Source organism: Gossypium hirsutum, chromosome D11 (genome assembly GCF_007990345.1).
Source record: "Gossypium hirsutum isolate 1008001.06 chromosome D11, Gossypium_hirsutum_v2.1, whole genome shotgun sequence".
Classification (NCBI taxonomy): domain Eukaryota; kingdom Viridiplantae; phylum Streptophyta; class Magnoliopsida; order Malvales; family Malvaceae; genus Gossypium; species Gossypium hirsutum.
In genome coordinates, this window is record NC_053447.1 from 71634971 (window position 1) to 71647820 (window position 12850).

A 12850-nucleotide genomic window follows, 5' to 3' on the forward strand; every position below is an offset into this window, starting at 1 on the left:
CTCACAGGCACATCATCAACATCCATTTCAGGTCCTAGCTGCTCAAGTTCAGCTTGATTAGGCACTAGGTCTTCTGAAATTGCTTCTGGCTCATTTTTCTCCCAATTCCAGCAGGCTTTTTCATCAAAGATGACATCTCTGCTCACCTGGACTTTGTTTGTCAAGGGATCCAGAACCCTGTAGCCCTTTTTGACTGAGCTATAGCCTACTAGAACACCTGGTTGAGCCCTTTTAGAGAGCTTGTCTCTCTTTGCTGCTGGTATTTGTGCATAACACAGGCAACCAAACACCTTCAGATGTGCCAAGGAAGGCTTGAAACTGAACCAAGCCTCGAAAGGTGTCTCGGATGCAAGAGCTTTGGTAGGAAGCCTGTTATGAAGGTAAACAGCAGTGTTTACTGCCTCAGCCCACATGGTCTTGGGCAGTTTCTTTTCAAACAGGAGACATCTGGCCATATCCATCAGACTTCTGTTCTTTCTTTCAGCTACCCCATTCTGCTGAGGTGTGTAGACATTTGTAAGCTGATGTTTGATACCAGCATCATTGCAAATGGCTTGAAACTGAGCTGAAGTGTACTCAGTGCCATTGTCTGTCCTTATCGATTTCAGCTTGCAACCTGTTTCTGTTTCTACAGAATTTTTAAACTTCACAAACACTTGAGCTACCTCAGACTTGTGTTTTAAGAAGAAAATCCAGCAAAACCTTATAAGATCATCAATAAAGAGGATGAAATACCTGTTTTTACTGAGTGATTCAGTTCTCATCGGGCCACATACATCAGAGTGCACCAGCTGCAGTCTTTCAGTAGCTCTCCAAGCTGAATTTGTAGGAAATGGCAATCTTGCCTGTTTCCCCATCTGGCAAACTTCACACACATCATCATGCTCCACTGAGCTGGTGAAGTTCTCTGCCAAGCCCTCTTTGGCCAATCGAGCCATTGATCTGAAGTTGGCATGTCCAAGCCTTTGATGCCAAAGCTTGAAGTCATCAACAGAAGTTGTGTATGCTAAGTTTGAGTCATTTGCCCAGTGAACCTCAAAGCATTTATCAGTCATTGTGACTGTCATAAGGCTTGATCCACTTGGATCAGTAATGTGGCATTGTTTGTCCTTGAACACAACAGAGTAACCTTTCTCGAGCAGTTGAGCTATGCTGAGAAGGTTTCTGTCAATCTCTGGCACCAACAGCACATTTGGAATGATCTTGTTGCCTGTGGGAGTACATATCAGCACTTCTCCTCTTCCTTCAGCCCTTATAAACTGACCATTTCCAACCTTGACCTTGGTTTTATAACTTCTGTCCAAGGTTTTAAACAATGAGGCATCTGGTGACATGTGGTTAGTGCAACCACTGTCCAGCAACCAGCCTTTTGAGCATTTCTTCTCAGCAGCTAAACAGGAAACAGCAAAGACCTGTTCTTCTTGGTCACTACTGTCCTCAGCTACTCGAGCTTCAACCTTTGACTGCTGAAATTGATTCTGCCTTGGCTTACTCCTGTTTTTACATACCCTTTCAACATGGCCCTTCTTCTTGCAGTGTTGGCATACTGCATCTGGCCTAAACCAGCATCTGTCTTCTGGATGGCCTAGCTTCTTGCAATATCTGCAGGGCTGGTCATTGCTCCTTGCAGCATCAGGCTTAGGCCTGCTTTTCCAAGGCTTTTTGCCTCTTTGAGCATTGGTGCTCGAGGCTTCTCTGGCCTTGACATTGAATGCACCTTCCTGGTTGTCTTCAGTCCTGCTAGCTCTTCTTTGTTCCTGAACATAGAAGGTGTTGATTAGCTCAGTCAAAGAGATGGTAGCAAGATCTCTTGAGTCCTCTAAAGAGGATATCTTGGCCTCATATCTCTCAGGCAAAGTGGAGAGAACTTTTTCCACTATCCTTGCCTCATCAAAGTGCTCACCTAGGAGCCTTATACTGTTAACCACTGCCATGATTCTGTCTGCATACTGTTTCACTGTTTCTTCTTCCTTCATTTTTAGGTTCTCGAAATCCCTTCTCAAATTCAACAGCTGCTGTTGCCTTGTTCTCTCAGTGCCTTGAAACTCCTCCTTAAGCTTATCCCAGGCCTGTTTTGGAGTCTCACAGGCTATGATTCTGGTGAAGATGACATCTGACACACAGTTCTGGATGCGGGACATGGCTTTGTGCCTTTTGGTCCTCTCATCAGCATGTTGCCTAATCTGAGCTACTGTGGGATTAGCCCTCAGTGGTGCTGGCTCAGTATCTGTGTTGACAACTTCCCACAGATCGAAGGCCTGTAGGTAAGTCTTCATCTTGACCAGCCATATGTGAAAGCCTTCTCCATTGAAGACTGGTGAGGCTGCTGGTGAAAATCCTGAAGAAGCGATCAGGTTCCTTGGTTTGAAGCAACAGGTCCACTAAGACAAGAGCTCTAGATACCAATTGTTGGTGCAAGAGGCAGCAGCAGACTGCTTTTTAATCTTGCTTGTTTGGCAAGCCTCAAGCCTTGCTGGAGAAACAAACTCAGAAGCAAGAACAGAAACACATGCAAATGGAAAACAAAGAAATTGAGAGAGTAATTTTGAATGAAAAGAGCTGATATTTTTTATTCATACTTTTAGAAGGCATAATGCCAATACATATATGAGATTACAACAGCAAAACAAACAAGTTATCACCTAATAACTTACCTAACACCACTAATTTGCCTAGTAACTTGGTAAACTTGTTTGAATACATAAACAGCTACCTAAACTTGTCATTCATCACTTAGTTACATCAAAATGCAGCTACCAACTAAGTTTGATCCTAACTAAATACAAAACATTCAATTAAGGAAACTAAATGGATAGCTTCAGCTTGCTGCACCAATTTTGCTGTTGAAGCACGTTCCTTGCATGGCCACCTTTGCTGCTACATGGGAGCTGACTTCAACAACTCCAGCTCAGTTAAATCACAAATTACCAAATCTTGAAGACAAGGAAATTGAGCAAAGGATGGGAGATGTTTGAATTTACCACCACGACCCATTATTTTAATATGGACGAGATTTGTGAGAAAAGAAATCCAACTTGGAAACTCAGCATCACCCCTCCATCTTGTAATAAAGAGCTTCTTGAGATTAGGATGGGGCTGAAGGTCTTCAAGTGACTTCTCATAATCATCTTCATCATCAATATCAACATTCCATTCTAAAACCAACGATCTCAAATGTTGCTTCTCTTTCAAATTAGAAGCCTTAAACTTCTCTTTTGCATTTTTTACGAATCCCAAATTTGTTATTTCTAGATGTCCCCTTAAGTTATTAAGCAGTCTCAATTCACTTAGATCTGCACCGCCATGGGACCCATCTTTATCCACTACAAACATGCTTAACGTCTCAAGTGAAGTCAGCTTACCTATTCCACGTGGCATATGAGTTAAGCCATTACAATCTTCACACCCAAGATGGGTAAGATTCACCAATTTTTCAATCTTCTTTGGCAATTCTTTAAGCCCATCACACAAGTCAAGTTTCAGCGCTAGCAAAGTCTGAATCTTGCAAATACTCTTTGGGAGAATCTTAATGCCGGGATTATTAGAAAGATCAAGGTACCTCAAATATTTCAACTTACAAATGGAGGGTGAAATCTTTTGAATACCTATAGAATCCAATTTCAATACACGCAAGCATCTACAATTTGCAATTATCAAATCCCAAGTTTCATAGCTGAAATTTTGATCTATGTTGTTTGGAAAGTGTAACAAGGTTCGCAACTTCTTTCCCTTACACAAAGGAATTAATGAAGGTTTAATTGATATGTGGCGACATTTTTCACCAACATCACTTGCAATTTTTTTTGAATCTACAATACTACTCTCCATCCCTGCTACTGATTCAGCTAGATCATGCATTAAATCATGCATTTTACATGTCATATCTTCCATCAAGTCTCCTTCTACCTCTTGGAAGAAACTTCTTTCAATTAAATCTTTAAAATACCCAAATCCGATCTCCTCGAGAGATTGACTTTGATACAATTGCTTTATGAAACCCTGTGCAATCCAAAATTGAACAAGCGCTTGTACTTCAATTCTGTAATCTTTTGGATACAATCGGCAATAAGCAAAGCAATGCTTTAAATGAGACGGGAGATGATCATAACTCAATTTCAGTATAGGTAGAAGTTCTCCTTCAATTTTTGAAATTTTAGCAAGTTCATTTTCTTTGAAAGAATGCCACTCATTTGTAGTTTTCTTCAAAGATAATGTACCAGCTATCGTCCTTATGGCTAAGGGAACCCCACCACACCTTTCCGAAATCTATCTCCCTACTTCCACAAAGGCTGAATTTGTTGAGTCTGCATGTCCTTGCTCAAATGCTATCTTTTTGAACAAAGACCAAGCATCATCATCAGACAAGCCTTTCAATTTCAAAACATGGGATTGACATTTATTAGTTATCTCCGCTACCCTCAGAGATCGAGTAGTTACTATTATCCTACTCCCTTTAGCCCCACCCACCAATAACTTCTTTAGCCTAGACCACTTTTCTGGGTCCTCATTCCAAATGTCATCCAAAACAAGCAAATATTTTTTCCCATCAATTTTATCTCGAAGTTGTTTTTGCAATTGATCCATTTCAAGATTTTGATCAGGTGCATGATGAGTCACAGATTTGATAATGTTTGCTACAATAGCTTTCACATCAAAATCATCTGAAACACACGCAAACATCGTTAAGTCAAAATGATTTTTGACCATTTCATGGTTATAGACAAGTTGGGCCAAAGCAGTCTTCCCTAACCCTCCAAACCCCACAATTGGAATGATATAAACATTCTCTTCACTTTGAAACTCCAACACGAGTTTTAGAAGAGCTGCTTTATCATCATCCCTCCCTATTATGTCATCTTCACGCTCAAAAAAGTGCGTTTGCTGCCTCCTTTTAGTCATGAAAGAGGTTTCCGCGGGGCGATCACGCGGAATGAAGCCAAAAGTGTTGGTCTCACTTTCAATTGAAGCTAATCTCGCCTTAATGGCCTTCATTTTCCGACCCATTTTGAGACCATAAGCAAATTGGTTTGAGGTTGAAAAGAAAAGGCGTACCTCTTTCGTCAGCTTGTTCCCACCCGATACATCTTTCCGCAAAGCTTCAGTAGAGAAATCATCGAGCAAGTCGTCGGCATCATAAAGTACATCTTTCAGCTCTTCAAGCCAAACTTTGACGAGATTATCGGTCACCGATTTCTCTTCTGCGTCAAGAAGCACAGCTTTGATTTGACAGACAGTGCGTTTGAGGTCGTGGATGTCATGTTTTAGATTCCACCACAGCCCAACTTGAGAGAGAGCACGAGAGCTCAACTTAATAATGAGCTCTGCGGCAATGTCGAAAGCAATTGCTTCGGCCATTGTTGGTTCAAACTGAAATCAATGCAAAAAGTGTTTGATTCGTGAAAGAGGAGGACTAATATGAGAATGATTCCAACAAGATGAAACACAGATGTGGATCCATACACGCGGAGACTGAAGTATATTTATAGATGTTACCATCCACCCAGCAAGTAGTATAATTAAATAAAAAGTAATTTTAAGAGATTCATTAATATAATTATTTGTCTATGCAATATGTCAAAGTAAAATGTAAGAGGTTGATTTGGCATATCCCAAAACATTTTGTTATAGTTTGGATGGTCATTCTTGTCAAGTTACCTATCATTGGCAAAGCTTGGTAGAGACTCTTAAAATGGTAAATTTTTAATTTAAACCTTTTATAATTTATAAAATTTTAAATTAATAATGATAAAATTATAATTTAATCCTCTAAAAATTTATAAAAAAATTAATTTAACTCTTTAAAAATTATAAAAATATACTACTATAAAAATATATAATTTAATTCTGACTAAAAAGTTTTTTAGCTCGGCTACCGTTGCCTATAAAAGAAAAATAAATTTCGTTTTCCACACAATATGTGGAGAGATATTGGGTTTATGTCAGCTCCATGGGAATGTATTTTATTGGAATTGAAGGAAAAATCATTACTTATACCCTCGTGAAGATTGCTTCCAATGCCCATATCTATTTAATTATTTTATTACTCATAAAATTGTTTATTGTGAGTTGGATGCTTTTGGTTTGATTATTTAAGATGTTTTATTTTTAAATATATTCTTAATTATTTATTTTACATATACATGTATTTTAACTTAATATATTTAATAGTGATTTTGTTTTTTATAAAAAAAAGACCCAAAGGTACTACCTCATTTTAAGTTGCATCATAAATTACAATGTTATGGATATCGCTAGGATAATTCATCCCAAAAGACAAATTACAACACTTAGAAAGAGCCTAATTACGAAGAGAATCGACTAATTTGTTACAACCACGTTTCACCCATTTGACCTCGGCGGAAACAAAAGAATCAAGCATTTTGTGAGCTCATTGATGCAGTGATCAAGGGTCGTTATGTCCTCTTTGTGAAAACTAAAGCGGTTGACAATGCTAGCACAATCTGCTTCAAATGACATTATCGGCTTCAAAAAATTGAGCATGCCGAAAACCATCGATGAGGGCATCTAATTCTGCTTTAATAGTGATTTTTTATTCTCATTTTATCGGTATATTTGTTGGAACATTTTCAAATATTTATAGTGTTCCAATAACTATAAATGAATGGGTGTAATTAATCAAAAGATTACATTATTTGATTTTTTTGAAAAAGAGTTATAACTATTTAAATAATATTATTTGAATAGTTATAAATGTATAATTATGTGTTTATTTTTAAGACATTATTATTCAGAAAGACACCTATTGATGAAGAGACATGAAAATTTCTATAAGTAGGAATGGAATTTCATTTGGAAAACATACCAAAAAATTCTAAATATTCTTTCTTTCCTTCCTTCATTTTCTAATATTATTAGATTATTCTATAAAGTATTACTGCAGAAATTCTTTGTAGAAATTGAGTTTTTGATATATATTGCTTAGTGCTTAGTGGACTATTCTCGTCAGTGCAAAACGCAAATAGTCATTAGCTTCATTGTATCCTCGAGGTTAATTTGCTTGAAACTCATTTGCACACCGAAGATAGGTGGGGGTGAATATAACCTTAAAGATAGTGGCTTGATACACGCCTTGGAGCATTGCCATTTTTCTTCTTTTTCTGTTCGAGTTCTGTTTGTGTGTTCGAGATTTTTCTCACTGGAGTTTTGTACTAACAATTTTAAGGTTATAATTCATGATGACTACCACAACACATGAAAGTGGAACACTAAGGGAGTTGGCTTCCAACTTTGTTAAACTTGATCGGTTTGATGGTTGTAATTTTCGACGATGATAGAAAAATATGCACTTCTTATTATCAACTTTGAAGATTGCTTATGTTTTGGATACTCCAAGACCTGAAGAGAATGAAAACCAATCTGTTGTTGCAACTTGAGAAAGATAAAAATGGGACAATGCTGACTACATGTGCATGGGCCACATATTGAATGGTTTATCTGATGGTTTGTTTGACACCTACCAAAACGAGGTCACCGCTAAAGAATTATGGGACAAATTGGAGACAAGATACATGACTGAAGATGTTACAAGTAAGAAATTTCTTGTCAGTCGTTTCAATAATTATCAAATGGTTGATGGTCATTCTATTATGGAACAATTCCGTGATATTGAAAAGATGTTGAATCAATTCAAGCAATATGATATGAAAATGGATGAAATGATTGTTGTATCCTCCATAATAGACAAACTTCCTCCATCTTGGAAAGACTTTAAAAGAAGTCTAAAACATAAGAAAGAGGAAATATCTCTTGAGGCTTTGGCAAATCATCTTCGTATTGAAGAAGAGTATAGAAAACAAGATCAAAACCTAAATTCTGAAAATGCCAAAGTGCATGTTACGGAAGAAGTACAGACTACTAAACCATTCAAGAGAAAGTTTAAACAGACTGATAAAGTACCTAAGTTCAAAAAGAAACAAAAGGGCTCATGCTATCATTGTGGAAAGCCGGGACATTTCAAGAATGAATGTCGATTTTTAAAGAAGAAATCATCTTTTAAGGCTGATAATAACGAAAAATTCGTTGCAATGATATCTGAAATTAATATGGCACAAGATGAAAGTACATGGTGGATTGATACCGGAACAACCAAACATGTGTGCAAAGACAAAAGCATGTTCACAAAGTCCACACAATGAAAAAATGACAATGTCTTGTACATGGGAAATTCTTCCACCGCAGCAATCAAAGGCAAAGTGTCTGTTGAACTACAATTCACTTCTGGAAAGGTTTTAACCTTAAATGATGTATATTATGTACCAGAAGTTTGAAATAATTTAGTGTCTGGAAGTCTGTTGAATAAGTTTGGTTTCAAACTTGTTTTTGAGGCAGATAAGTTTATTTTGTCTAAGGGAGGAATTTTTGTGGGGAAAGGGTATATGTATGAGAGCATGTTCAAACTCAATATTATTAATAAAAAAAATACTATTTCTACTTATATGGTTGAATTTTTTTGTTTGTGGCATTATAGATTAGGTCATTTGAATTATAGAAAATTGAATGACATGTATAAGTTAGATTTAATTCCTATTTTTAATAATAACATTGAAAAATGCAATACATGTATGTTGACTAAAATTACAAGAAACCCTTTCCCTAAGGTTAAAAGGAAAACAAAATTGCTTGATTTGATACATAGTGATTTATGTGACATGCATAATACTCCTACATTAGGTGGAAAGAAATATTTTGTTACTTTTATTAATGATTGTTCTAGATATTGTTATGTATATTTATTGCATTCAATAGATGAAGCGCTTAATAAATTTAAAGTTTATAAATCTGAAGTTGAACTTCAGTGTGAGTCATTTATCAAGTGCTTAAGATCAGATAGAGGTGAAGAATACTATAATCCAAGTTATTTTGAATCCACTGGAATTGTCCATCAAGTTTCAGCCCCTTACACACCACAACAAAATGGTGTAGCTGAAAGGAAAAATAGAATCTTGACTGAAATGGTAAATTCAATGTTATCATATTCAGGTATTGGACAAGGTTTTAGGGCGAAGCTGTTCTAACAACTTGTCATATATTGAATAAAGTTCCTAATAAGGAAACTAAAATAACCCCCTATGAACAATGGAAGAAAAGGAAACCAAACCTTAATTATTTGAAGGTTTTGGGTTGTAGAGCTATTGTAAAAGTTCCAACACCTAAACGTAAAAAGTTAGGTGAAAGAGGAATTGAATGCATATTTATAGGTTATACACATAATAGCAAGGCATATAGGTTCATGGTAATTGAACCAAATGATTCAATTTCAATTAATAATGTTATTGAATCAAGATATGCTATTTTTGATGAAAATAGATTTAATTCTATATCAAGACAATTACAACCACAACAATTGATTCATTCTTCAAATGAGAATGAGATTCCATTGGAACAAATTGATAATAATAATGAATCTTGTCAAGAATTAAGAAGAAGTAAGAGGATTAAAAAGGTCAAAGATTTTGGACCAGATTTTATTATGTTTCTTGTAAAAGAAAAAGGTGAAAGTATATGCAATAAGATACCTTATTGTTATAATACAGAATCTGATCCTATTACATTTGAAGAGGGCAATGAAATCTCAAGACTCTACTTTTTGGAAAGAAGCAATAAATGATGAGATGGATTCAATAATGGGAAATCAAACTTGGATCTTAGTTGATCTTCCACCAGGTTCTAAACTAATAGGTTGTAAATGGATCTTCAAAAAGAAAATGAAGGTCGATGGAACCATTGATAAATTTAAAGCAAGGTTGGTAGCCAAAGGTTTTATACAAAAACAAGGTATTGATTACTTTGATACCTATGCTCCAGTAGCAAGAATTGCTACAATTAGACTCTTAATATCACTTACCTCTATATATAATTTAGTTTTTCACCAAATGCATGTTAAAATTGTATTTTTAAATGGTGAATTAGATGAGGAAGTGTACATGGAGTAACCGGAAGGATTTATTGTTCCAGGACAAGAGCATAAGGTATGTAAGCTTGTTAAATCTTTATATGGGCTTAAACGAGCACCAAAACAATGGCACCAAAAGTTTGACAAGGTTGTTTTAGCTAATAGCTATAAAATAAATGAATCTGATAAGTGCATATATAGCAAATTTGAAAATGGAAAAGGTGTCATAATTTGCTTATATGTAGATGACATGCTCATTTTTTGCACGGATTTGGAATAAATAGAAAACACAAAGAAATTCTTGTCAAACAACTTTGCTATGAAGGATATGAGTGTAGCAGATGTTATTCTTGGGATTAAAATAACCCGAGATGAAAGCACTATAGCTTTATCACAATCACATTACATTGAAAATGTGCTTAAAAAGTTTGATCTTTTCAACTGTATACCAGCATCTACACCCATGGATCCTCAAATAAAATTAGTATCTAATGCTAGTAGGAAAATTGATCAATTGAAATATGCAAGTCTAATTGGTTGTCTTATGTACATAATGACTTGTACAAGACCAGATATTTCATATGTTGTTGGAAAATTGAATAGGTACACAAGTAATCCAAGTAGTTTGCATTGGCAAGCTTTGAATAGAGTACTTAAGTACTTAAAGAAAACTATTAACTATGGATTGTGTTATAACAGATATCCTCCAGTTTTAGAAGGTTATTCGGATGCTAGTTAGATTACAAGTTTGGAAGATCATGCATCTACTAGTGGATGGATCTTCATTCTTGGTAGATGAGCCATTTCTTGGGGTTCCAAGAAACAAACATGTATTACTGATTCCACCATGGCAGCAGAATTTATTGCATTAGCTGCTGCATCTAAAGAGGCAGAATGGTTAAGAAATTTTCTTTATGATGTACCTTTATGGCCTAAGCCAATTTCACCTATTTCTATCCGTTGTGATAGTGAGGCTACTCTAGCAAAGGCATATAGCCAAGTATATAATGGAAAGTCTAGACACATTGGATTAAGACATAGTTATGTCCGATAATTAATCTCTGATGGAGTGATCACTATTAATTATGTGAGGTCAAGTGAAAATTTGGCAGATCCTTTGACAAAAAGTCTTGCTAGAGATATAATAAAAAGGACCTCAAAAGGGATGGAACTCAAGCCCATTAATTAGAGTCACCCATGATGGAAACTCAAATCAATGCTTGGTATAACGTCAAGTCTTGAGTTCAATGAGACAAAGTACATCATTAGTATGTGACTGTTAGCACTATAAATAAATCCATCCTAAGATTAAAGTGCTAGGTATCCGTAATGATAAGGAAAGGATGAATAATGTACTCTTAACGGACCCATAACAGAAATATGTTAGAGTGTTATAATTACGGGAACACTCTTAATGGGATCTACCTATGTGAGTGGAAGTGCGGCCGCTTCTAGGAGCTCAAGGGTTTGACTCTGACAGCACTCATGAAAAGAGGACACAGACATATGGCCATAATAGTGTCTTTAGATATTATGCATTGGCCGATGTTGAAATCATTGTACGAGATGTGTTCAGTTAATCAAATGGAATAGTTGGTTCAAAGCTTTGTCTACCGTGCATTTTTTATTAACTTTAACATATATTCACTAAGTGAAGGTTCAATCGTAAGATATCTTCATTTATGCAAATTGATTTCCAAGAATATCAAAATCTAAAATATTTTGAAAATGGGGGGGAGATTGTTGGAACATTTTCAAATATTTATAGTGTTTCAATAACTATAAATGAATGGGTGTAATTAATCAAAAGATTATATTATTTGATTTTTTGAAAAGGAGTTATAACTATTTAAATAATATTATTTGAATAGTTATAAATGAATAATTATGTGTTTATTTTTAAGACATTATTATTCAGAAAGACACCTATTGATGAAAGATGTCTCTATGAAGAGACATGAAAATTCCTATAAATAGGAATGGGATTTCATTTGGAAAACATACCAAAAAATTTCAAATATTCTTTCTTTCCTTCATTCATTTTCTAATATTATTAGATTATTCTATAAAGTATTACTGCAGAAATTCTTTGTAGAAATTGAGTTTTTGATATACATTGCTTAGTGCGTAGTGGACTATTCTCGTCAGTGCAAAACGCAAATAGTCATTGGCTTCATTGCATCCTCGAGGTTAATTTGCTTGGAACTCATTTGCACATCGAAGATAGGTGGGGGCGAATATAACCTTAAAGATAGTGGCTTAATACACACCTTGGAGCATTGTCCTTTTTCTTCTTTTTTTGTTCGAGTTCTGTTCGTGTGTTCGAGATTTTTCTCACTGGAGTTTTGTACTAACAATATTTACATTGAATTCAAATACATATTCTACAATTAACTTTAATCTCACTGTTACAATACTTAACCTCACTAAATTACTTGTTTAACATGATTATCGTGAATTTATAGAAAGAAAAATCACGAAGCAAATGCAGATGCACTTATGTTTAAAGTGTTTTTAATTGAACTTTTATTATTTTGAAAAATAAAAGTATAATAACTTTTTTTGCATTCCAACTTTATAAAAGAATTATTTTAGCTCTTTATTTATTTCCCTTCTCTTTTAGTCTTTGAACTTACATTTTTTTTGTCAAACCATCCAAAATGGGTGAAAAAGTTAACGTTTGTTAACTTTGTTGACATGACATATAGGTGGATTACCACGAGTATGTCACGTTAGCAATTAATTATTTTTAAAAAATTAAAAAATATTTTCTTATTATTTTTTAATTTTTTTAATTTTTTTAATGTTTAAAATATTTTTTAAATGTTTTAAAATTTTAAAAAATAATTAATTGCTTATGTGGCATATACATAGAAATCCGCGTGTATGTCACATCAGTAAAATCAACAGACGTTAAATTTTCACTCATTTTGGAGT

At 35.0% G+C, this 12850-nt stretch overlaps 1 protein-coding gene across 1 annotated transcript; it reads right to left on the reverse strand.

The window, feature by feature from the left end:
- Positions 1–4263: 4263 nt before the first annotated feature.
- Positions 4264–5411, reverse strand: LOC121223539 (putative disease resistance protein RGA3). The gene has a single exon (XM_041105227.1). It carries the CDS (start codon positions 5353–5355, stop codon positions 4267–4269), a length of 1089 nt encoding a protein of 362 aa, XP_040961161.1. The 5' UTR covers positions 5356–5411; the 3' UTR covers positions 4264–4266.
- Positions 5412–12850: the final 7439 nt, after the last annotated feature.

Excerpts from the sequence above, each read along its gene's own strand:
- LOC121223539 (XM_041105227.1), bottom strand. The coding sequence starts at position 5,355 with ATGGCCGAAGCAATTGCTTTCGACATTGCCGCAGAGCTCATTATTAAG.